The sequence below is a fragment of the Alosa alosa genome, chromosome 19, assembly GCF_017589495.1.
Source record: "Alosa alosa isolate M-15738 ecotype Scorff River chromosome 19, AALO_Geno_1.1, whole genome shotgun sequence".
Classification (NCBI taxonomy): domain Eukaryota; kingdom Metazoa; phylum Chordata; class Actinopteri; order Clupeiformes; family Clupeidae; genus Alosa; species Alosa alosa.
Window position 1 is genome coordinate 27,392,272 of NC_063207.1, and position 22,723 is coordinate 27,414,994.

The 22,723-nt window shown below is 46.5% G+C and overlaps 1 protein-coding gene across 1 annotated transcript in view; it reads right to left on the bottom strand.

Moving 5' to 3' along the window:
- myt1lb (myelin transcription factor 1-like, b) overlaps positions 1 to 22,723 on the bottom strand; it is a 91,384-nt gene that overhangs the window by 40,709 nt on the left and 27,952 nt on the right. The window contains exons 2-5 of the mRNA XM_048227578.1: positions 20,828 to 20,945; positions 17,141 to 17,189; positions 16,665 to 16,698; positions 14,619 to 14,681 (exon numbers count right to left, since the gene is read on the bottom strand). Of these exons, the coding sequence (XP_048083535.1) occupies positions 14,619 to 14,681; positions 16,665 to 16,698; positions 17,141 to 17,189 (146 nt within the window). The 5' untranslated portion in view covers positions 20,828 to 20,945. The remainder of the gene's footprint in view (positions 1 to 14,618; positions 14,682 to 16,664; positions 16,699 to 17,140; positions 17,190 to 20,827; positions 20,946 to 22,723) is intronic.

The window sequence follows — 22,723 nt, forward strand, 5'->3', positions numbered from 1 at the left end:
GGGAATATGGGACCCTGTTCGGATTACGTGGGATGGTCTGAGTGCTGTCTGTGTGCCTCGGTGGTTAAGCATGTTAGCCTGAAGGTGTGAGTGTGTGGGTTAGCCTGTTAGCGTATGTGTGTTTGTGTGTGTGCGCATGTGTTTGTATGTGTGTGTGTGTATGCTTCATAATGTGGACTTGTACTCCTGTCGTTGAATAGTCTGTCTTTTCTTCTGTCTTCCCTTGTTTCAATCTTCCCACATCACAGACACACACACACACACACACACACACACACACACACACACACACACACACACACAACAACTTCTAATCCAGCCTCTCGGACGCAGCCACACCAGCCCAAATCACTAAGTGTCCATCAGTCAACCGTCGTGCTGCCTGGCAGCCTCCATCTCCACGGACCCGGGGATTATTTAATGGGCTGACCCCCTGCACCTCCGGCGTCATTTCATTAATCTGATCCCACACGTGGAAACTCATTCCTGGGCTGACAGCCACTGAGGCTCACCCCTCCATCACGCCCCCATCCCCAGCCCTAAACCTCCCAGGCTTGACACCCCCTCTCCCAACCCCTCCTGCCCACCTCTCCTGGGAGGGCTGGCCGGCTCCGTGATCAATAGTGCTTGTGACCAAACATTTTGAAAACACATTAAAATGCCACTCATACCCCACGAGCGCCCTCCAAATAAATCAAGGGCTGGTCCCTTCAGGTTAGGAGTGCCTGCATGTGTGTGTGTCTAAGTCTCTGTGTGTTTGTGTGTGTGTGTGTGTGTGTGTGTGTGTGTGTGTGTGTGTGTGTGCGGTTCAGGAGGTGTGGGGTGCAGTAAGATGAGACACATCCCCTCCCACCAATCATGTCTTGTCTGACAGGTGGTTGGGTCCAGAGAGACAGTAAGCCCTGAAGATTTCATCACCATTACCGCACGTTTGGTGAGATCCTTCTGGTTCTGTGGGACCAGTCACGTTCCACGACAGATATTAATGCCCTTTTGACAACACTGATTGTTCAACTTGCTCATTTCGCACTAGCCGTTCAAAAGCAGCGCAGCCTTATTAGGCGAGTACACGAAATCTTTCCGGAAGCAATAAGAAAACATCCATCATGGACATGAAACGCGTCGGCGTCGGCAGCGCCAGGAAATACCACACAGGGGGAGAGCAGCCGCAGCCGTAGCGACTGCAGTCTGACTGCCTCAGAACAAAGAGCGTCAAACAGCTCGGGCTCAGGCTGTGGAAACGCGGCGCTAAGTAACAATCAGATCCATCTGGAAATCCTCTCCTGCATCAGCAACATGCTCAGAGTTGCCATCTGAACGACAAGCCGCAAAGCTTGAAGTTTGAAAAAAGAAAAAAGGAAAAGAGACTGATCGTGTGTCATAGAACCCCTCCCCCCCACACACCTCCAAACCATGCACCTCACCACCCCTGCACTGCCAGCCCCCCCACCCCACCTCACCCAACCCGTTTGCTTCCCACATGCTCCAAGCCCCTGCTTCACTTCATGTCGCTCTTGCAGCTCCATCAGGCACTACAAAGAACAGTTGGCACCCATGGAATATGCAAATCCACTCCCGGCAAAGAATGTTTCTCTGAATCTCTTTCTCTCTCTCTCTCTCTCTCTCTCTCTCCTTTTCTCTACCTTCCTCCCTATTCCTCTGTCTCTTTCTCTGTGAGTGCGAGTGTGGTTCTGTATCTGTGCCTGTATGTGTGTGTGTGTGTGTGTGTGTGTGTGTCTCTGTTTCTGTGAACATCCGTTTGAGTCTGTCTATCTATCCCTCTCCCTCTGTGAGTCTATGTGTGTGTGTGTGTGTGTGTGTGTGTGTGTGTGTGTGTGTGTGTGTGTGTGTGTGTGTGTGTGTGTGTGTGTCTCTGTGTGTCTGTATGACTGTGTCTGTGTGAGTGTGTGTGACTCTATATGTGTGTGTACTGTATGTGTGTATTTGTGTGTGTGTGCAGACGTGGGTTTGAATGGGTCCGTCCGTGGAGCTCGTTGTCAGCGGTGGTTCGGGGTGCTGCCATGTGATCGGCCCTGAAGATGAGTAATCCGCAGGAGGCGTCTCCGCTGCAACTCACAAGCCCTCGCCCATACTGTCACAGTGTGACCTTGGCGACTCTCTCTCTCTCTCACACACACACACACACACACACACACACACACTCACATACACACACATCCCACTCACTGGGCAAGGCAATTAAAATTCCACAGGTAATTAAGTGCCATTTGAATAATAAAAAAAATACTGCAGGCATTGTGTTTGACTGGAGACGGAAGTGCTATTATTAGACTTTATCACCTCCTTTATGCTGAGAGAAATACAAAGATTAGGAGAGCCCTGTCTAAGGTGTGCACAATAACAAATGGCACAGGTGTGTGGAAATATTTAATCATGCAATTTCGTTACCAACATAGGGTACTGGCACTCATTGTGGTCCTCTTTGCAGGAAAACATTAGAACACACTAAAGGCAATATAAAGCCAAACTAACAATAGTATCTAGCTTTGGTCTGGAGGGACTAATCAGAAACCTGACTTTCACTCTATCACACTGAATCACAGGTCTACTGCTCGAAATGATTTATTCTGTTAACACCATCAGCAGAATTGAACTTAATGAACAATACCAAACCCATCATAGGTAGAACTGACTTACTGTATGAAGCACCACCTCATGAAAGACATTATTCATACACTTTCTATGGACCCAGTCCATAGAGCATTATAAGCACATTATAAAGCATTCATACAGTAAATCCTCATAATGATTGACATGCATTTATTACTATTTATTCATAGTTGACTGCACTCATAAAGCACTATACTGTTATTGTTCAAGCCCTTACAGCTTGACGAAACAAAAGCTTTTTACTTCTGTAATGCCATAATTGATGTCATCTCAGCCATTATCAATAGGTAAAAGAAGCTTTATACCGGTAATACACTGTGATACTTCAAGCAAGCTGCAAGGGCTTATGCTACAACATTGTCCTGCTTTATGAGTGCAGTCATAGCTAATTTGGCTATATAGACTTACTATACTGTATATCAATTATTATGAGGCATTATGAATATTTTATAACCCTTCTAATACATCTATTACAGACTGCAGTATTTTACTCAAATGAATTATGTCCATAAGTGATATACTCCTGAAGGAAAACCTTTGCTCTAATACATTAGCCTTAAGCCTGCAGATTATAGGTGACGTTCTGTCCATGTGTCACTTCAAAAGCCGGCAAAAGTTCTGAACACATTAGGCTCTGTCTGAGGCGGATGATGAAATGGTGGACAACATGCATTATCCATTTTGCTCATGTAAACACGAAAGAATGTGCTCTCTTGAATATTTGGACACAAGGCTAACACGTTTGTGTTTTTCATGAGGCTTTACAGTGTTATATGATTTCATAATAAATGAATGCCTAACATAAAATGTGTTCTGTCTACGTAAAAGGGTTAATACCCAATACCAAATAGTTGAAAACCAATATATTCCCAACACACCACGTCAATTGCTGCATATGTTCTGCTCCAACCTCTACTACCAGTGCATACAACCTGTACTAAAACTAATACCTTAAAGCAGGACTAATAATATCCTTAATAACCTTGTGGTGATGACAGCAGTACCAACTCATTTCAGGGGCCTTTGTATCAGAGACAGTCCCCTGAATAGCGGATACTGGGCTCCTGTGGTTGAGGGCTTGTACACTGGAATGCGGCAGTCGAAGAGTGGCTTTATTAGTGCAAATATTAAAGCATGCTCGCAGCAGGGGCCACAACCTTAGCCCGTCATTAGCATCATCTGATATTTGTCTAAGTGGCATGTGGTCGCACGGGACGACTGATGGCAGGTGTGTGTGTGTGTGAGAGAGAAAGAATGAGTGTGTGTGTGTGTGTGTTTGTGTGTGTGTGTGTGTGTGTTTGTGTGTATGGTGGAAGGGGAGAAGAAGAGATGATGGCATGGCTTTTCATTTCTCCCCAATTTTCCTTTCTTCCGCAGAGTTGGGGTGGGGAGTGCACCTCTCGCTGTGCCCCTTTTCCAAAAGGATCTATAGGCACGTGTGACAATAGTGCCGTTGCCATGGAGATATGCTGCAGGAACCCAAGTGGGATTTGCCATCCAGGCAGGCAGGCGGGGAGCCAGTCAGAAAGAACGAGAGAGAGAGAGAGAGAGAGAGAGGAGAGAGAGAGAGAGAAACAGAATGAAAGCAAGAGACAATGAGAGGAAGGGAGAAAGAGACAGAGAAATAGAAAGAAAGAGAGAGAGAGGGAGAGAGAGAGAGAGGGAGAGAGCTGATTTCAGACCTGACAGACTCCTTCCCCCAAAAGAGTCACACAAAAGAGCCTCCTCTCTGCCTGAGCCTCCACCAGCTACTGCAGTTTGGGGCGTTCACTGTGCTGCTCCAGAACGCAGCGTGCCGCACTGTGCCATGTGCTCCGCTCCCTAAACCTGCTCCTTCAGCCGTGCCCAGCCAGAGCTCACCACGCTCCAGAACTTTCCACAAACTCCACCAGAATTCCTTTCAATTAAGCATGGCACAAAGCATCTTTTCATCGCAGCGAATCCCAGTCCAAATGATCTAAGTATTCATGGAGGCAGAATGAACTTTTGTATGAGATGAGCTATGCTTATACACACACACACACACACACACACACACACACACACACACACACACACACACACACAAACACACACACACACACACACACACAGATGAAAGAGTGGATTTTCCTTTTTTTGTGCCACAGACAGGGAGATGGATATGCTGAAGACCTGACCCAACAGAGCAGGAGACAGATGAGACGAGGAGACAGCAGAGGAGGAGAACAGAGAGACAGACAAGCAGCCAAGAAGGCTGAGTCGCAGACCGAGGCAAGAGATAGGGAGAGAGAGAGAGAGGGAGAGGGAGAGAGTGAAAGATGAAAGAGTACAAAAAGAGAAAATGTGGGGAGGAAGTACAAAAGAATAAATGGAGTGTGTGTGCAAGAGAAAGAAAGAGAAAGAGGGAAAGAAGAAGATAAAGGGAGAGTGATAGTGCCAGAGAGAGAGACAGAGAGAGCGAGAGAAAAGAAAAAGAAGGGAGGGAATGGGAGTGGGAAAGAGATAAATGATGCTGAGCCTTTCGGGCGGCCTGGGCTCTGGCTGCAGCCTGACTGAATGTGAATGAGCCTCCTTACTGCAAGCCTCCCAGCAGCAGCAGCAGTGGTAGCCGTGGTAGCAGTGGTAGCCATGGTAGCAGTGGTAGCAGTGGCTGTGGCTGTGGCTGAGCCTGCAGTGGTGGCTGCCCTGGGACTCCTCCTCAGTACAGCGCCCACTCTCCTCTCCTCACACAATCACCAGTCTCAGCAGCCAGAGGGGCAAAGAGAGAGCACGGCTCTGTCCAGCCACCACAATGACCCTGACCCTGACCGCCATGATGAGGGTGATGATAATTATGATGATGATGATGATGATGGTGAGGGCGGCGATATCGGCCCTGGGGTGAGGGACAGCACTCCCTCAGCACTCCCTCCGTGCTGGCACAGCTGACTGATGCCACGCGGCTCCAAGGGCGACGGCGCTGGCAAATGGGCTCTGACACCACAACCACCACAGGCTCTCCCTGCAGCCCCCTTTCTCTCTCTCTTCCTCTCTCTTCCTCTCTCTCTCTCTCTCTCTCCCTCTGTCTCTGCTGCGTCGGCACAGCATCCCTCCCAATCTCACCTCAGGACTCCTGCTTAATTACAGCGCGGGTGGCACCCCAGGTCCTCTGGGTGCGGCGTGCGGCGCAGGCAATGTACTCTCCCAGCGCCCAGGTGAGGTGACTCTCCAGTCACATACTGTAGGAGGCGATTAATTATTAAGAGCAGCAGAGAGGGGGGCGAGTGGGTGGGGTGGGGAGGGGAGGGGAGGGGTGGGGTGGGGGAGCCTGCGGTGTGTGCTGCACCCTACGCCCTCTCCAACATCATGCTGCTCAACATCCAGCAGCTCACTGTCTCTCGGTCTCCACCTTCCATCCAGCTCAAGCAGTGTTTCCATGTAGGAAATGGACACATCTGTGTGTGTGTGTGTGTGTGACGGCCATGCTAACAGAAGAAGAAGCAATATTATAGCATATCAACATGTGGTCACAAAATAGTTTCCATCCCTTGCTGGCCCCATATGCCAGACAAACACAAAAACACCATGTTCAGCGCTGACCGCTCACAGAGCAACGGCTCACAATCAGATCAGCGTGTAGGGCGTCCAGCCCTGAAAAATCTCCCTCACCAGAGTTTAGCCTCTGCCTCCCATCCTGGGGCCCTGTGCTGCGCTGCTGTCCTGCCCTGCTTGTGTTTTTCGGCCGGGCTACCTCCCTCGCCTGCTCCCCCCGGCTCCCTGACATTGATGTAATTTGGTTGGCAGGCGTGGAGGAGGAGGAGGAGGAGGAGGAGGAGGAGGAGGAAGGTTTTTGGGGGAGGGTCATAATGTGCCCGACTAGTGGAGGGCCTGCAGCGGCCGGCTGCATCCCTCACAACCCCACCACCCACATACACACACACACACACACACACACACACACACACATTAACCAGCCCCTCCTGCCTACCCCACACCCCACCAACTCCACACATACCCTCTCCCCACACGCACACACACACACGCACACACACACACACACACACACACACACACACACAGCAACCCCATAAGCTGGCATGCTTAGCACTCACAACACATGATCTTTTATTCCCTTTGATGTTTTTTCTCCTTCGGGAGGCGGATTTAACCAAAAAAAAAAAAAAATGAAAGAATGAAAGCAAAAAAACAAGGGATGAAAAAAGACAGACAAAGCATAAACACCACCTGTTTATCAGAACATTACAGTGGAAGGTGGTGGCTGGCTTGTCAGAAATAACAAACACGGCAGATGAAAACAAAAAAGCCCCCCCCCCAAAAAAAAAAAACAGAACAAAAAGGCAGATACATGGCAGCCCAGTGAAATGAGAGAGCACCAGTGAGCACAAAGGCTCTTTCCCTCTTTTTCACTTGGAGCATATTTTAGGCATGTGAACACCATGTACCAAAATGAATGCCAAGTGTCAGCGATCACGACCATGGCAGCCACACTACCGATGCATCGTGTGATTAACAATGCATGATTGCCACCTAACGCTAAGGAAAATACACTTTTCCTTTTCACCTCGGGTGAGAATGTATCGCCAGCTACGCTTCCTTACTCTCCCTGCCACTTACTGCGCCTCACAAAGGAATTTGATTAGACTCCGGGAACGGCGCCCATTGTTCAGGAATCCATCCTGAGCCATTTGACTGCAGACGTGCAGTAACAAAGTCTGATCAAATTAAACCTCCAATTAAATATGGAAATGCGGGTGGCAGTGACAGACATGTCACAGGAGGCGGCTGATATGGTGCTGGTGGTGGTGGTGGTGATGGGGGGGTGCTCTCCTCATGAGGTGAGGGGCTGAGGGGGGGGGGGCGGGTTGGTTGATGGGCCAGATTTTGATTAATGTGACCTTATCTGGATTTGCACGAGGAGCCACCCGGCTGGATGCGTGTGTGCGTGGGAGGGTGGCGAGAGAGGCAGGCGAAGTGGGGGAAAGAGTGTGGGTAGGGAAATGGAAAGAGGAAGAGAGGGAGAGAAAGAGAGATGCTTGTGTGTGGTGTGTTTATGAGAGAGAGAGAGAGAGAGAGAGAGACAGACAGACAGACTGCCCTCTTTTTTAATTTTCCAGCCTTCATCCCTCTCTTTTGCTCCACCTCTCTTTCCCTCTCTCTCTTCCTCTCTCTCTCTCAGCCAGCAAGGTGCAATGCTGTGCTAGCGCCGTGCCAGTACCTGGCTGCGTGCCAATGCTTTTAGTGAGTGCTATCTGTCAAGCCATGAATAATACAGGCCCCAGGCTGTCGGCGGAATCCAAATGAGGTATACATTGGTGTGGGGAGGGGTTAGAGAGAAAGGGAGAGGGAGGGAGAGAGAGAGAGAGAGGGAGGGAGAGAGAGACAGAGAGAGAGAGAGCACTCGACTTCAGTGCCTGAAACACGCTCCTGTCAAGACAGGCAATTATTCAGACCCAGCTGCAGCCATGGCAATCAAGAGCCCCAGCTCAGGGCTACTGTGAAGGTAAAAAAAAAGCAAACCGATAAATAAAAAAATAAAATAAAATAAATAAATAAGAAATCAGCTGTGAATTGAAAACCGATACGAACGTGTCCAAATGAGCCTCCAAACGTCAATATTCTCCCAGCATTTGGCATAATGAGCAAACGCCTTTCTTCTCCTCAATTGATGGTAATTGCAGTCATTCAGTGGGGTACAGAAGAGGTTGAGAGAGGTATGTAAGCCTTGTTATTGTGAGTGCTTGCTGATGTGTGCTGATGTGCCTGTGTGTGTGTGTGTGTGTGTGTGTGTGTGTGTGTGTGTGTGTGTGTGTGTTTTTGCGTGCCTGTGTGTGTGTCTAGGTAGGTCATGAATGACATCACTGTTCACTGCGAGTGGTTGTGGTGGTGGAAGTGGTTGTTCTTGGTTGTCTGTAAAGGACCACATAAGGCCTGCCTGTCTGCCCCCTTCGAGGTCAGACGAAAGCAGGTTGTGAATCATGAAGCACATTAGCCGTTAGCTCAAGAGGTTAATCATCTCTTTCTCTCTCGCAGACAGCCACAGCACACGGACATAAAAAATCATAATCTTTATCATGAGCTGCAGACACACTGTACTCTACTGGGCTAACACACAAAGGTCGTGCGCATTATGCCTATCTACGCTTCAATAATTAGCTTGCATTCAAGCATGAATTAGCAAGCATATGAACCCATCTATCATTGGACATTATGTCCTCATGCCACTGTACATAGACGAAGAACTAAAGCTATAGTTTGGCGTGATGCGCTATAACCAGGGTAACTTTGACAAAATAGAAACCCATGGAGAAGTACTATTTCATACCCCGTGGGCCTCCTAGCACAGGATGTACTGTGCTGCGATGGAACCATCAGGTGAAAATAGAATGCTTCCTAATTATCCTGCTGTCTTATTAACAAATAATAACAGCGCTTCTTTGTTTTTACCTCTCTGCACATGAATAATTCAGCTTTCACAGATTTTCTCATGATTCATTTATGGTGCATCATGTGTAAGCTGGAAACAAAATGTCACCAACATGGTTGTCAGACAAAGCAGAGTTGTGTGTATGTGTGTGTGTGTGTGTGTGTGTGTGTGTGTGTGTGTGTGTGTGTGTGTGTGTGTGTGTGTCGTAGTCATTTGTAAAGAAACCATAGGGCTTCTATTTGTCCTCCAGTGTTTTTGATTGATTACATGCTTGAAATAGATCACAAGTCAAATGGGAAATCTGAATAGCATTAAAATTCATATTGCCTGATTTGTGAGCAGAGCTGTGTGCTTACACAACACTTGGAGAAGGTGAATGCAGATTCCTCCGAAAGCCAATGTCGTTTTAAATACACTGTGCTGATCTATTCTCACAGTCTTCTGTGTTCAGTGGTTTACAAGAGTTTTTACCAGACAGTGGAGCCACTTTGCCAAGTAGTTCAGTGTTCTTGGGCCTACCTTTCCGAGCTTCACTCATTCACCTATTTACTCACGCTCTCACCTACACACCTACACACACACACACACACACACACACACACACACACACACACACACACACACACACACACACACACACACACACACACACACACACACACACCACAACCTTACTATCAAAACACAATGTAGCCATCTGACTTCCCCACCCACATGTATCGAGCCCCCTTTTCAACGTCCGTCTGAAAGACAGCGTAGGGGTCGAGGTGAGCGTATTCATTAGATTTAATGACACTGTGGGGACGCTGAACCTGTTTCGGAGGCGCCGAGCTGACCCCTGTTGCATCACCCCGGCCTCCCCCCGGGAGAGAGGCAAGGTCGTGAGAGCCGGTGGGGTGGTGGTGGTGGTGAGCGGGGGAGATGGGGCTTCTCAGGCCCCGGTGTTTGCCCATTTGGAGGCTTGATTAGCCTCTCGGTGGAAATTGCGGGGCCGGAGTAAGGTCCTCAGGCACGATTGGGGGGCCATGATGGCCCTGGAGTAGGGCTATCGTGCTGGAGGAGGCTATCTGCTTGAGTCGGAGAGGCTCTGCCGGGGTCGCGCCTGCTGCCTTCAATTGCCAGGGCTGGAGTAAGGTGCTCGGTGAGGACGCTGGCTGTTAATGGACATGGAGTAGGGTGTCCCTGGAGTACGGCATTTCTGCAGAGGGAAGAGCTGAGGTCTGGTGCACAAGGGTCTCTCTCATTCTTTTGCACTCTCTCTCTCTCTCTCTCCATCTCTTCTATCCCTCTCCAGATAAAGGGTGTGACAGCTGTTTGGCTTTAGTGCTCTCACAGGGAGGGGAGGCGATGGCCAACTATTCACAGCCATGTCCTCTAGAAGCCACTTCAGACTTATACTGTGGTACTCCAAAATAAATTAGTATGTGTGCGTGTGTGAGTGTGTGTATGTCAGTGTGTGAGTATGGGAGTGTATGTGTGTGTGTGTGTGTGTGTGTGTGTGTGTGTGTGTGTGTGATTGTGTGTGTGTGTGTGTACTAGGAGTAAAAGAAGCCCTAGTCTGAGGTGAGGCTGTTATTCTCTCTATTGACCATGTAGGCATGAGTATGTGGGCTCACACACTGTCATTCTCACATGCATTATAAAGATATATGACGGACCTTGGAAAAAAATATTGAAATTTTGAAATGCAGGCAACATTATTGCAGTTGAACAAATATGTTGAATGACACATAAGCTGCGTGTGGTGTAGGTGTAGCTTTAGCACAGTAGGATGTACTTAGCGTCCTCTCCTCTGCACAACTCACACACTCTCTTCCTTTCACTATGTTCGTCTGTGACTGGGCATTATAAGTTTGCTCTCAAAAGGAGTAGTTGTGTTTGTCTGTGAAAGTCTAGGATGTGCTTGGGAATATGATTCGGTCATTATGCTGCTGCCAACTAAAAATGAGGCATGACGGTCTCAGGGTGGTGTTTGCATTGTAAAGCTTTTGGGACGTTTGGCTCGGATGACTCAGGCAGCATGTGCAGTTACCTGCAATGTCTCATCTCTTTGCTGTGCTCAGTCGACATGGGAGAGAGTAGGAGTAGGTGTGTGTGTGTGTGTGTGTGTGTGTGTGGTGAATGGGGGTGTTAGGTGCTGGAGAAGAGGGAAGAGAGTGCACTACTAATTCTCTTCATAATTACTGAGCCACCAGTATCCACCTCCACCACGCTCTCTGTCTCTGCCTCTCTCTCTCTCTCTCCCTCTCTCACCCCTTTTCTTTCTCCATTCTCTATTCTATCTCTCTCGCTCCCTCTCTCTTTCTCTCTCTCTCCCTCTCTCACCCCTTTTCTTTAACCATTCTCTATTCTATCTCTCTCTGACTGGATCTCTCTCACTTCTAATATGTTTGCCATTCATCATCTCTGTCGCCTATTTTTTTTTTCCTTTTTCCGTGAGCCAGAGGTCCATCAAAGGTGTAATTTGTCTGAGGCAGCGCTGTAATTCCGCTGCTGGTTCACGGGGGCGTGTTGACCATGCCCCAGAAAGGAACGGAACTTGTCCATCACGGTGCATATGAAGTGTGCAGCACAGTAATAATACACCTGGCCCTGAGCAGACTGCATGGGTGGTTAGTCCTTGGTGTGCTCGCAATGCCAACCTCATGGAGGATGAGCAGACTTGTTTTGTTGTCCCTCTTGAGATGTGCTTTTGAAAATGTATCGGATTCTACGCAGAAATATGGAGATGCATCCAAGCATGTAGAAGGCCTTTATTTCTATGAGACTTAGAGTCAAGCCATCACCAGACTGATCTCAGGTTCAGTGTAGAGAGAATTGAGACCTTATAATGTTCATTAGAAATACAGACTATATCAATTCTGAAACACATAAGGGCATGCCCGTTCAAAAGGGTCTTATATCTCTTTGATTACGACTTTTTTTACCTGCCCTCAAAGCAACAATCAGTTGGTTCAAGGGGCAGTTGATACCTATCACTATCTGCTTGAATAATGATAATGGACGGAGAAAACATTGGCCTTCAGAATATTTCCAAAGCAGATATGTGTTATTTTTGTGTTATTTTGTGTAGTTTTACTTTACAAATAGTTATGTAAACGGGCAGCTAGATTTTAAATATGAACTGAAACACCAATATATTGCCATTTAGACAGCCATATAATATTCACTGTGTCATTACTATGAGCTCACTATGTTGGAATCTGCCAGAAAGAGAGGGATCAAGAGACACATAACCAGGTGATAGTCCAGGATGGAAATCTATTCTTTTTTCTTCTATTTTTAACTCTATAAGCCTCCACTGAAAAGAGCTTACACAAGCAGTTACAGCCCTATAGCGGGATACTGGGTTATCTCTGGCTTCAACATGTACAACAAATAATTGTGCGGAGCGAGAGCACGAGTGCAGTTCTCCAGAGGTTCCCCGGCGCTGGCTCCACCTTATTAGCACAGTGCTACGCCGGGCGGCAGGGAGATAGCGTTATCGAGGCACCGACATTTAAAATATGCACAAAGGAGGCAAGGCACATCTTGCCACACACTAGTCACATCTCCAATGCCGGTGGGAATTCATCCACCAAAACACTGAATATAGCTTTATTTTAAACAGGCATGGGGCCGTGATTCACGGCAAAATGATTAGCATTTTCTACGTGGGCATGTATGCGTGTGTGTGGAGGGGCCATTTTTGGTGGTGGCGTATGGGCAGGACGTGAATGGGGAAGCAAGGTTTGAGAGTATCACTTGCATGCCCGCATGGAGTGAGGGAAGAGGACTAATTAACATATTAATGATCCCACCTTCTTTCAGTGGCTTCTGTCGGATAGTCAAAACACTTTGATAAGCATGCAAATGAGGACGACGCCATCTGAAGTAGAAATTAGCTCACAGAGGCGGCCAGAGAGAGAGAGAGAGAGAGAAAGAAAGGGAGAGAGAGAGTGAAAGAGAAAGGGAGAGAGTGAAAGAGAAAGGGGAAGAGAGAGTGAAAGAGCGGGAGGGAGAGTCCCAGGCGTGGGGATGGATTGAGCCGTTTGTGTTTGTTTTAGTTATCTTTAATTATCTGCCACACGGTGGGTGGCTGAATCCCTGCCACGTCACGTCACGGCGGCGGCGGCGAGGGTTGATGCGTTGCATGGCAATGCCCTCTGTCTAATTCTGCCCTCTCTCTCTTTATCTCTCTCTCTCTCTCATTCTCATTCTCTCTCTCTCTCTTGCTTTCTTTCATTCGCACTCTCTCTCTGTGGAGATGGAAATCAATACGGCTGAGAGCTTGCCTGTCCATCAAAGATACAGTGGCCTTCAAAATGGCTGCTGAGGGGGGATGGGTGGGTGGGCGACGAAGGACTCAGATCATTTCAGCTGGGACGCGGTCGTCGCAAGGACATGGACGCAGCACAATAGGACGTCACCCCCACAATGCTCTATTTGGAGCAAGGACATGTTCAACAGGCACGTAGCTGGAACTAGCCATTCACGAGATAGCCCTTTATATTCCACTATTACCCTGAATAATTAAAGCACCTCATTCATTTGATCACATCCTGCCGGGCTGTATTTCAGAACCGTTTCAGAAAGCCCACAGATTCTGGTTCCTTCTAAAGCAACACCCCTCTCTCTCTCTCTATTTCACTGCTATGCTAAAACAAAGTCTGCTCCCTGCTGCCAGCTTCCACATAAACACAAGTGCTGAGGGGGCTTAACAACCGCTGTTAGCATTAGCAAACGTTCTTGTCCAACCGCTGTTAGCATTAGCAAACGTTCTTGTCCAACCGCTAAGTACCTCTCTGGCTTCTCGCAGGCTATCAGCGAGTGGACAAGCCAATCAAGACAGCCTGTTATTGGAGATAAGTCAAAAATGAATAAACATAAGGTTGACATGATTAATTCTACTGCAGTCACACTGGGTGACTTGCAGGGATACTTAGCATAAATAAATTTGAGAGTGGGAAGCTTGGAATGTGTGCCCAAAATACGGTTTTCTCTTTACATAAAGATGAAGTGGAGCCCAAGCAAGGTATATCCCAATATAGGAACCATAGATAGTGGATTAAATACGCATGTAGTGAAAAACAGGACAAATCTGGAAAAGGGAGTCTGTGTGTCATGTTAGACTGGTGTGTTGGAACCTGCCAATCACGATAAGAAAGCCAAGGATGCCATACAAAAAAGAATTAAATACACTAAACATGCTTCATGTATTAACATGCAAATTATATTAATATATGTAGAAATATTAATGCTGTTAGAAGCTCTGTGAATCCTGCCAGGAAGACACCACACTTGGCACGACAAAGCTATCTGGCTTTGAGGGATAATAGTATTTCAAAAAGTGAAATCCCTTAAAGGAAGCCATGGTGTGGATAATGTAGACCAATTATCAAAATGCCACTAACATCACATGTAGAGGTGCAACAGGATTTTTAATGGCCACAGGTGCAGCGCCCGCACCATGTAATTTTATCCACAGGGAATAAATCGTGCAGCGACGGATGCGGTTGTTGATTGGTGTTTTGTGTGTTTTGGCGAGGACAGCTGCAGTAGGAATGCATGTCTGTGTGTAGGGAGAGGAACCAATCGTTACCTTCGGTGTCTTGCATATTTTCCACTGACGTGCCCACTCCCGTCACAACCTGGTGTTGGGCAGCTAAAATGACAAGAGACACAGACTGAGAGGGTGTCTGTGTGTGTATATGCATGCGTGTGTCAGTACACCAGCAGTTTGTGTGTGTGTGTGTGTGTGTGTACCAGTAGTTTGTTTAGTGTTTTACAGTGTTTATGTGTGTGTATGTGTGTGTGTGTGTGTGTGTGTGTGTTCAAAGCACAGTACTGTATAATCCCACAACATCCTCTTTAATTTTCCACAGTATCTACCAATACATCTCCCATATCATATCTTTGCCAGCCAGATCCTGACGTAAAGTCAAATTGCATTTGTCCTGACAACTATCTAGCCTCTGGAGAGAGACACCATCGATCAGGCATTATCGGCATTATGGACGGCTTCTGCTCTGAGATAGGCTCTGTATCGATCGCCTGATTAATTGCTATCTTTGGGCAGTGGTGGAAAGCAGAGGAAAAGCAGGGGGTTCGGACTGGAAATTGGGTGCGTAAATGCCATATCGACACAGACCGGCCTGGCAGAGAAGGTTCCCTTTTTTATGTCGCAAAAAATCTTTCTTTTCACGCCACGGGAAAAAGAGGCACAGACGTCATAGAGATGGTGGGGGGGGTCGAAAGACAAAGCCATTTCAGGACAGCAGCAATCACACCCTACCTAACACACTGTGGCTCGATCCAGGCTATCTGACTCTAATGAACGGCCAGCCGGTCTAATCTGTTGCTACACCGGCCGTGGTGACTAATAGGCTCCAGGCCCAGACGGCCTGCTGGCAAACCCATCGACCCCACGGCACTGGCGGACACACGTGTATGTATGCGCTGGGTCTCTTGACCACGGGCACAGGGACACATGGACACATGGCTCCGGGGATCAATGCAAAGCTAACCCTAGACAAGTGCCATTGACCAGTTTGCATGTTAATGACGGCTGCTGGAGAAAGAGTGTCGCTGGTTTGGGGGAGCAGTTGGGAGGATGTGACTGCAGTGGGTGAGGAAGGATGTCTCGACACATGTAGAACATAACTTGGCAAAAACATACCTATTTTCATGCTGTTTGCAATGTTTGCAGTAAAATGCACTAAACAAACAGAGAATAAATAAATACATAAATAAATAAGTCGATAAAAGCACTCATGATCTACCTTACAATAAGCACATTTCAGGATTCAAGGATTGAAGTCATCCTGAAATAATCGCACTGAGTGTATGAGGGCACATCTATTTATCAGAGAAATAAAATAATGATCTCTCTACCCTGTTATGCAGTTGTGTGTAGTATCATGTTGTATCACTTCAGTGAACGCAAAGTATTAACAGGACAACTCAGTATAATGGCAAGGAAGTCATGACAAGACAGAGAACTGAAAATGACATGGAATATTTAAGATGTAGATTTTGGAGTAATCCACAACCTCTGCATTATCAGTTACAGTATGTCTGACAACGCACATACTTTGACTTTTCAGATAAGAAAGATACAGTGATAAACTGTAAAGCACATGAAATGCTATATTTCATCAGAGAGAGAGAGAGAGAAAAAGAAAGAGAGAAAGAGAGACTGTGAGAGAGAGAAGGAAAAAGAGAGGCAAACATGGTGAATGAGAGAAAGAAAGGGCGATAGTGGAAGCCATTACCCAGTGGCTCTCAGCATCTCAAAGGTGCATCCCTCAGTACAATAACAAGGACCTGAGAGTACATCACAACCATTACCCGACTGTATGTTTCACCTTTCCATAATGGGTTTTTAGTGTGTGTGCGTGGGTGTGTGTGTGCGTGTGTCTGTGTGCGTGCGTGTGCGTGTGTGTGTGTGTGTGTGTGTGTGTGTGTGTGTGTGTGTGTGTGTGTGTGTGTGTGTGTGTGTGTGTGTGTGCCTCTGTGTGCAAGCGCGCACACATGTGTATGTGAGTGCAAGAGTGCCTGTGTGTGTGAACGTATAACTTGTATTGGTTTGTTTGGGCAGCATGACAGCAGAGAGCAGGGACACTAAAATGCGCTCAGTCGCACTAACCTGAACAGCTCTTGTATTGCTGGTTCCACGGGCACTGAGGAAGAGCAGGAGCGCAAGAGCGAGCCAGAGACGGAAGAGGGGAAAAGAAAAGGAGAGAGAGAGAGACCATGAGAGAGAAAGTGTGCTACAGCTCACAGTGTCATGCAGTCATGCTTGGGTCAACAGTTTTAAATGTCCATTCTCACAACAACTGCAAGAGAGACGAGACGTTGAATCAGACAGTGTTCATGCGGTCAGTGATGCCGTGAGATGTATTGGTGGATAAAAATAGATAAGAGGACAAGAAAGAGAGAGAAAGATAAGGAGGAGGGAGAGAGAGAAGGTAGAAGCAGTTTTTGGTTGTGGTAATGGGGAGCAAGCAGATGAGAGGAGTAGTGGAAGGTCACAGTGAGGATGGGAGAGAGAGAGAGAGAGAGAGAGAGAGAGAGAGAGAGAGAGAGAGAGATGGGATGAGATGGCAGACACACCTCGGGTACCTTTGGAACGGGTGCGATGGCGCTTCTCGTCTGGCACATCCACCTCCATCTGGGGAAACAAGGTCAGACTGTCAGTGCCTCTCTCCCTCTCTCTCTCTCTCTCTCTCTCTCTCACACACACACACACGCACGCACGCACGCAGACACACACACACACACACACACTCTCTCTCTCTCTCTCTCACACACACACACACACACACACACACACGTACTGTAGACACTCTCACAGGCAGAAGCAGAAATCAAACACACAAAAATAGGTAGTCCAGTCCAAGCAGCACTATTACAGTATATACAATGTATCTTTTTAAAGGCATTGTGCCCGCCATAATCACCTAAAGACACTGCATACACTGTAGCCTCACAGTGAACTCATCAAATCCCTTGTGATTGTGAGACAAATCCAATGGATATCAGCCCACAGCTTTAGCACCTTACCCATACAGGTGGGTATAGTATATTATAGTAGGTAAATTCCATTTGCCCACCTTAAAGGATATATGAATTGTTCATGAATTCAAAGAAGGCAGCATTATGTTATTTCCAGATGTTGCTAAATATTCATGGCGGACCAGTTTGACTATCACAGGAGTAGCCATGTTTAGATGTCTCTCTTATTAAACATGATTTATTAAAGTAGCACTTAAACCTTCAGCCTAATGGTGTAAGCCTTGGTATTTTTTTATGAGGGCTATAAATGTTTCAAACCGAGAAAAATAAAATGATCAAAGCCAACGATACCCAGTAAATCTTATTAGGCGGTGAAACGGTGGGGTGTTTTGGAGGGGAAGAGTGAGGGAGAGAAAGAGAGAGGGAGAGGGTGAGAAAAAAAACCCAGAGATGTTTCCCTCGGAGTGCTCTGCCGGGGTTTCCATGGCAATGTGAGGAAATCCTACCTCTAGAAATCCGAGGAAACCAACAACTTATCTGTCTGACGCGCTGGCTACTGTCCACACCACCTCTCTGGCTGAGAGAGTGAGCACAGGGACAGAGGCTCGCAAACCAACTGTGGTGAACTTCAGCAGTGACGCTCCTGATTTCTGTGCTCTATTCGATACACCCCTCATTGAGAAGCCACTCAGTACATTCATAGAGGGGGTTTTAAAGAGAGCTTTGATGATTTTTTGAGGTGCACTCAGGAGTGACAAACAATTGTAAAGTAAAGTATTGGTTTTACTCCAGGACTGTGAAATGAAATGAGAGCTATGACTCTGAGCTGAGCCGTTTAATCGCTCCTCTGAATAACAAAGTGCATTGAATGCAGAGGTGGAAACTTTTCATGGGCCCTTTTAAATGCAGAGGTGGAAACTTTTCATGGGCCCTTTTGTCTGATTGGAGCCACAGCAATTTCAGCATTCAAGGCCCGGTGGATGCCACCATCGAACCCAAAGAGTCACTCGCAAACAATGCTTCTGAGCTCGAGTAAACACACTGAATGGGCGTACAGTACCTTGCTCCCAGAACCAGGGGCCGCGCTATTTCATGTGACCGTCTTGGTTCCGGGGCCACCAATATCACATGTTTGAAAGTCTAGATAAACTGATGTGACACAACAAATCAGAACACGTCAAAAGAGATGAACGTGTGCATGGTAATCTGGCACAGCATGTCTATCACTCCACGGCATCCGCTCAAGCACAGTCACTGCCAGGGCTCTGGGGTAAAGGGCTGTCTGACATCCGCCAAGCAGTCTCTCGCCCGAGCACTGATCCAAAAACAAAGGCTCAGACAAAAACACAATGCATTTCCATTCAGGACCATGGAATACAAAAAAAGAAATAACCGTTCCGTTGCATCACCATGTTCAAATAGAATACCCCAAAGCAAACGAAACAAATAAATAATGCCTGCTCCTTTTTCATGTGAGACAGTTCCAAGGATTCATTAGGAGTCTAAAATGCATAAACTGGAATGTAGGAGGACTAGTAAATATTCAAAGGGAGGGGGGTCACTGAAATTTAACCTCCCATTTTTTGAGGAATTAATTGAGATAATGAGAGCCATTTAAAATTCTCCAAGGACCTCTGTGAGGAGATTTCGGAAAAAAAAGGAAGTCTCAGAGACATCTGTCTCATTACAAGCTCAGCTTCAGTTAGTGGATCTAAACTATTCCTGACCATAATCTTTTCATCAAAGCATAAAGTGACTGTACACACTGAAGCAAGCTAGCCAAATGCAGAGAGTCTGCAACCCAAACTGAAGCCACCTTACAACATAGGAATGAGAAGTACAGTTCTTACTTCATGGCGATACACTGCCATGTCTCATTAATACTAATGTCTAAATATTAAATGAATAGCAGGCTATGACAATATTTCAAAGTATTATTCACCAGTAGATTTAGGGAGGACTCTCTCTACAATAATTTTACATGTGCAACACACATTTACTATTTATTGCATCTCACCAAGAATAGAACTTCATAAGACGAGAACATGATGTTATATTTTACCCAATCCTTGCTGCTATCATAATGCTTGTGTCAAAAACAGTAGCACACCAGCACTTTGGGGGTATGCAAGCATAGACTTGTGTGTTGCTATATATTGACAATTAGTGTATTAAACGGTAATTGATCATGTAATTACTACTTAATGATGATATAAATCAAATAATACCCGTTCCTTAGAAAAGAACAGGAGAGGTGTGGTGTGACTGAGGGGCAGTCTACATGAAAATTGTATTAGCTAAGCTGTAGATGTTTTTTTTAAGGTATAGGTATTAGCATTTAACTCACAATGAATCACAACAAACCTATTTTGGTTGCCAAGTGTTGCCATGCTACAGGACCAACTTATTGCCTTGCCTTGTTTCAAATGCCCATGAAACTGGACTTTAGTAGACTTCTGGCACTTGTACATGCTAATAGGGTTATGAAGGGGCTTGTTGCTAATTTTCCTCTGTAGAGACTCATCAACAATGAAAAACCAGAAATGAAAAAACAAGAAGTCGTCAATCTACTTAATCAGAGCCTATGGCTGCAGTAAGAAGCCAAAGATTGCATGTGTTTTGCATTCACATGTTCAGAAATCCCTGCTCATTTATTTATTTAAGTGCCATCAGGCTTTTACCTTATATCTGGTTCCTTGGATGTCTATGTCCATGCAATAACTGTGCAGTAAATTGGTAAGTACAGTACGGGGTTGGTCATATGTGACGTGTATTTGTGACTCTCTCTCTCTCTCTCTCTCTCTCTCTCTCTCTCTCTTTGTGTGTGTGTGTGTGTATAACATAGGGATTACGCATCTGTCTCTTGCATATCGTTATCTATTTTCCTTTGTTTCACCTTGAAGTTCTTTCCTCCCCTGCAGCAGCATATGCTTCTCCATCTCTCCTGAATCCGCCTCAGCAATCTGCCACTGGCTGACAGGGAGCTGCACAAGCGCCATTTGCGTATGTTATCAAATTGACCCACCGATAGCTATTTGTGGCATGACTCATCTGCTGACAGTAAACACTAGCAGTCCAACTCAATACAGACTTCTGTGAAAGGCTGGGAAGGTATAGATAGACAGATACATAGATTGATAGATAGAGAGAGAGAGAGAGAGAGAGAGAGAAAGAGAGAGAGAAAGAGAGAGAGAGAGAAGTTCAAGGGAAAGGAAAGGGATAGTCCAAGGGGCGGGGGAGAAAATGATCCTCTATTAGCGTATGAAAGCTGGAGCATGCAGCAGGGGACCGTACCTGAAATGAACTCGAGGCTTGATTGTTCTTTGGTCCAGACCTCTGCGTCCTCCTCTGCCCACCTCAGTAGACGTAAGACAAGAGCGACGGTTCACCACGTCTCCTCCAAGTTCATTTTCTGGAAAGGGAAACAGGAAAAAGAAACAACATATAATTAGCAACTCAAATCTGCATACAAATCTTGTAGATTTTGTGCGACATGCCACTAGATATGATTGGATTTAGGAGATGTTCTCCTTTTCTCTATCCATACCTATTCATTTTTTATTCCATCACATCATCTCTCTCTCTCTCTCTGAATTGCAGCACTATAGAAACCCTTCTAAAATCATGGGGAATAGCATGGATCATTAGCTGTGTTTGTTCCCACTTCCTGTGGAATATGATAGATCTAGCTAATTAACCCTCGTGCCAGCTTTATTCCAGCAGATGACAAGCAGCTATCACGAGGCAGGAAATCCACACTCTGTATATGCTTTACGCTGAATTATAATTCATACGGGTGCACATTCTTTTATTTTGAGAAGCGCATCCACCTCCAGTAGATTAACTGTGGCATGGCTTGGTACAATAGGTATACACTCATATACCTATTTTAAACCATTAATATTCATTTATGCATTTCAGATTCATTTATACAGTTTCAAGAGTGCAAAACATCTCATCTAGCATCCTCAATATTATTGTGTTGTTTAATATTTAATATTAATGTTTTGGTTGCAGATTGCAAAGTACATTTGCAGTCCTTGCCCAACAGGTTTATCAAAAGATAATTTATTTTTACACACAAAACACATATAAAATGCAGTTTGTCATTGTACAAGACAGAAGACCATGGCAGGATAGGTTTGCAAGCGAAGTAAAAAAAAAGAAAAGAAGACATGACAAAGTGATAGGGAATGATCACCTGGCTCTGAGTTCAGGTGACAGAAACAGTTCCATATCAGTGTGACTATCACCTGGCGATCTGCCTTCTCTGTGAAGGGGGTGAGCGAGCTGACGTGCAACTCTATAGGAGAGCGGCTGGCCCAGTTCACACTATCATGAGGTTTCATAGCAGCGCTAAAGGTTCCATACAGACAGACTGAGGGGAGAGATGAAAACCAGCGAGTCGGGGAGACAAGCACTCTTCCCCCTTCTCTTGCTCTATTCAACTCCTTCTCTTGATTTTTTTTTCATTGTCTGCTTCTTGCTATCTTGCACCCTCTTTTTCTCTAACATACACACACACACACACACACACACAAACACACAGACACACACACACACACACATACAGATAACAGCTCGAAAAATAAGGGGAGCAGAACTCTGAGGACTCACTGAGGAGGAGGTGTGTGTGTGTGTGTGTGTGTGTGTGTGTGTGTGTGAGAGAGAGAGAGGGATAGGGGAAGGGGGTGTGGGGCGACGGTAAGCGAGAGACTGGTCTCACCAACACACACACACACACACACACACACAAGTCCCACAAATTTGGGTCCTTTTTGAGCGTTGTCGTTCCGCATCTGGCTGCGTCGTGCGCTGGCATGCGCGCATGCTAATTAAAAGCGGTGCCGGGGAGATACCAGATGAAGTGTTAAAGCCGCGGCAGTAGAGTGTGTCGGCAGGGAGAAGGCGCCCTCAGGGAGGCTGACACGTTGCTTATAATCAGCGGCGCGCAGACGCCCCAGCCAGCCCCGGCCCCACCACCATAAATCCCCTAATAGCCAGCAGTCTGCCACCACCGCGCCGCACACAATCCCCACACAAAACACAGCTGAGAATACATCTCTCAGATCCATGGCAAGGAGTGTGAGTGTGTGTGTGAGTGTGTGTGTGTGGTGTGTGTGTGTGTGTGTGTGTGTGTGTGTGTGTGTGTGTGTGTGTGTGTGTGTGTGTGTAGTGTGGTGTGTGTGG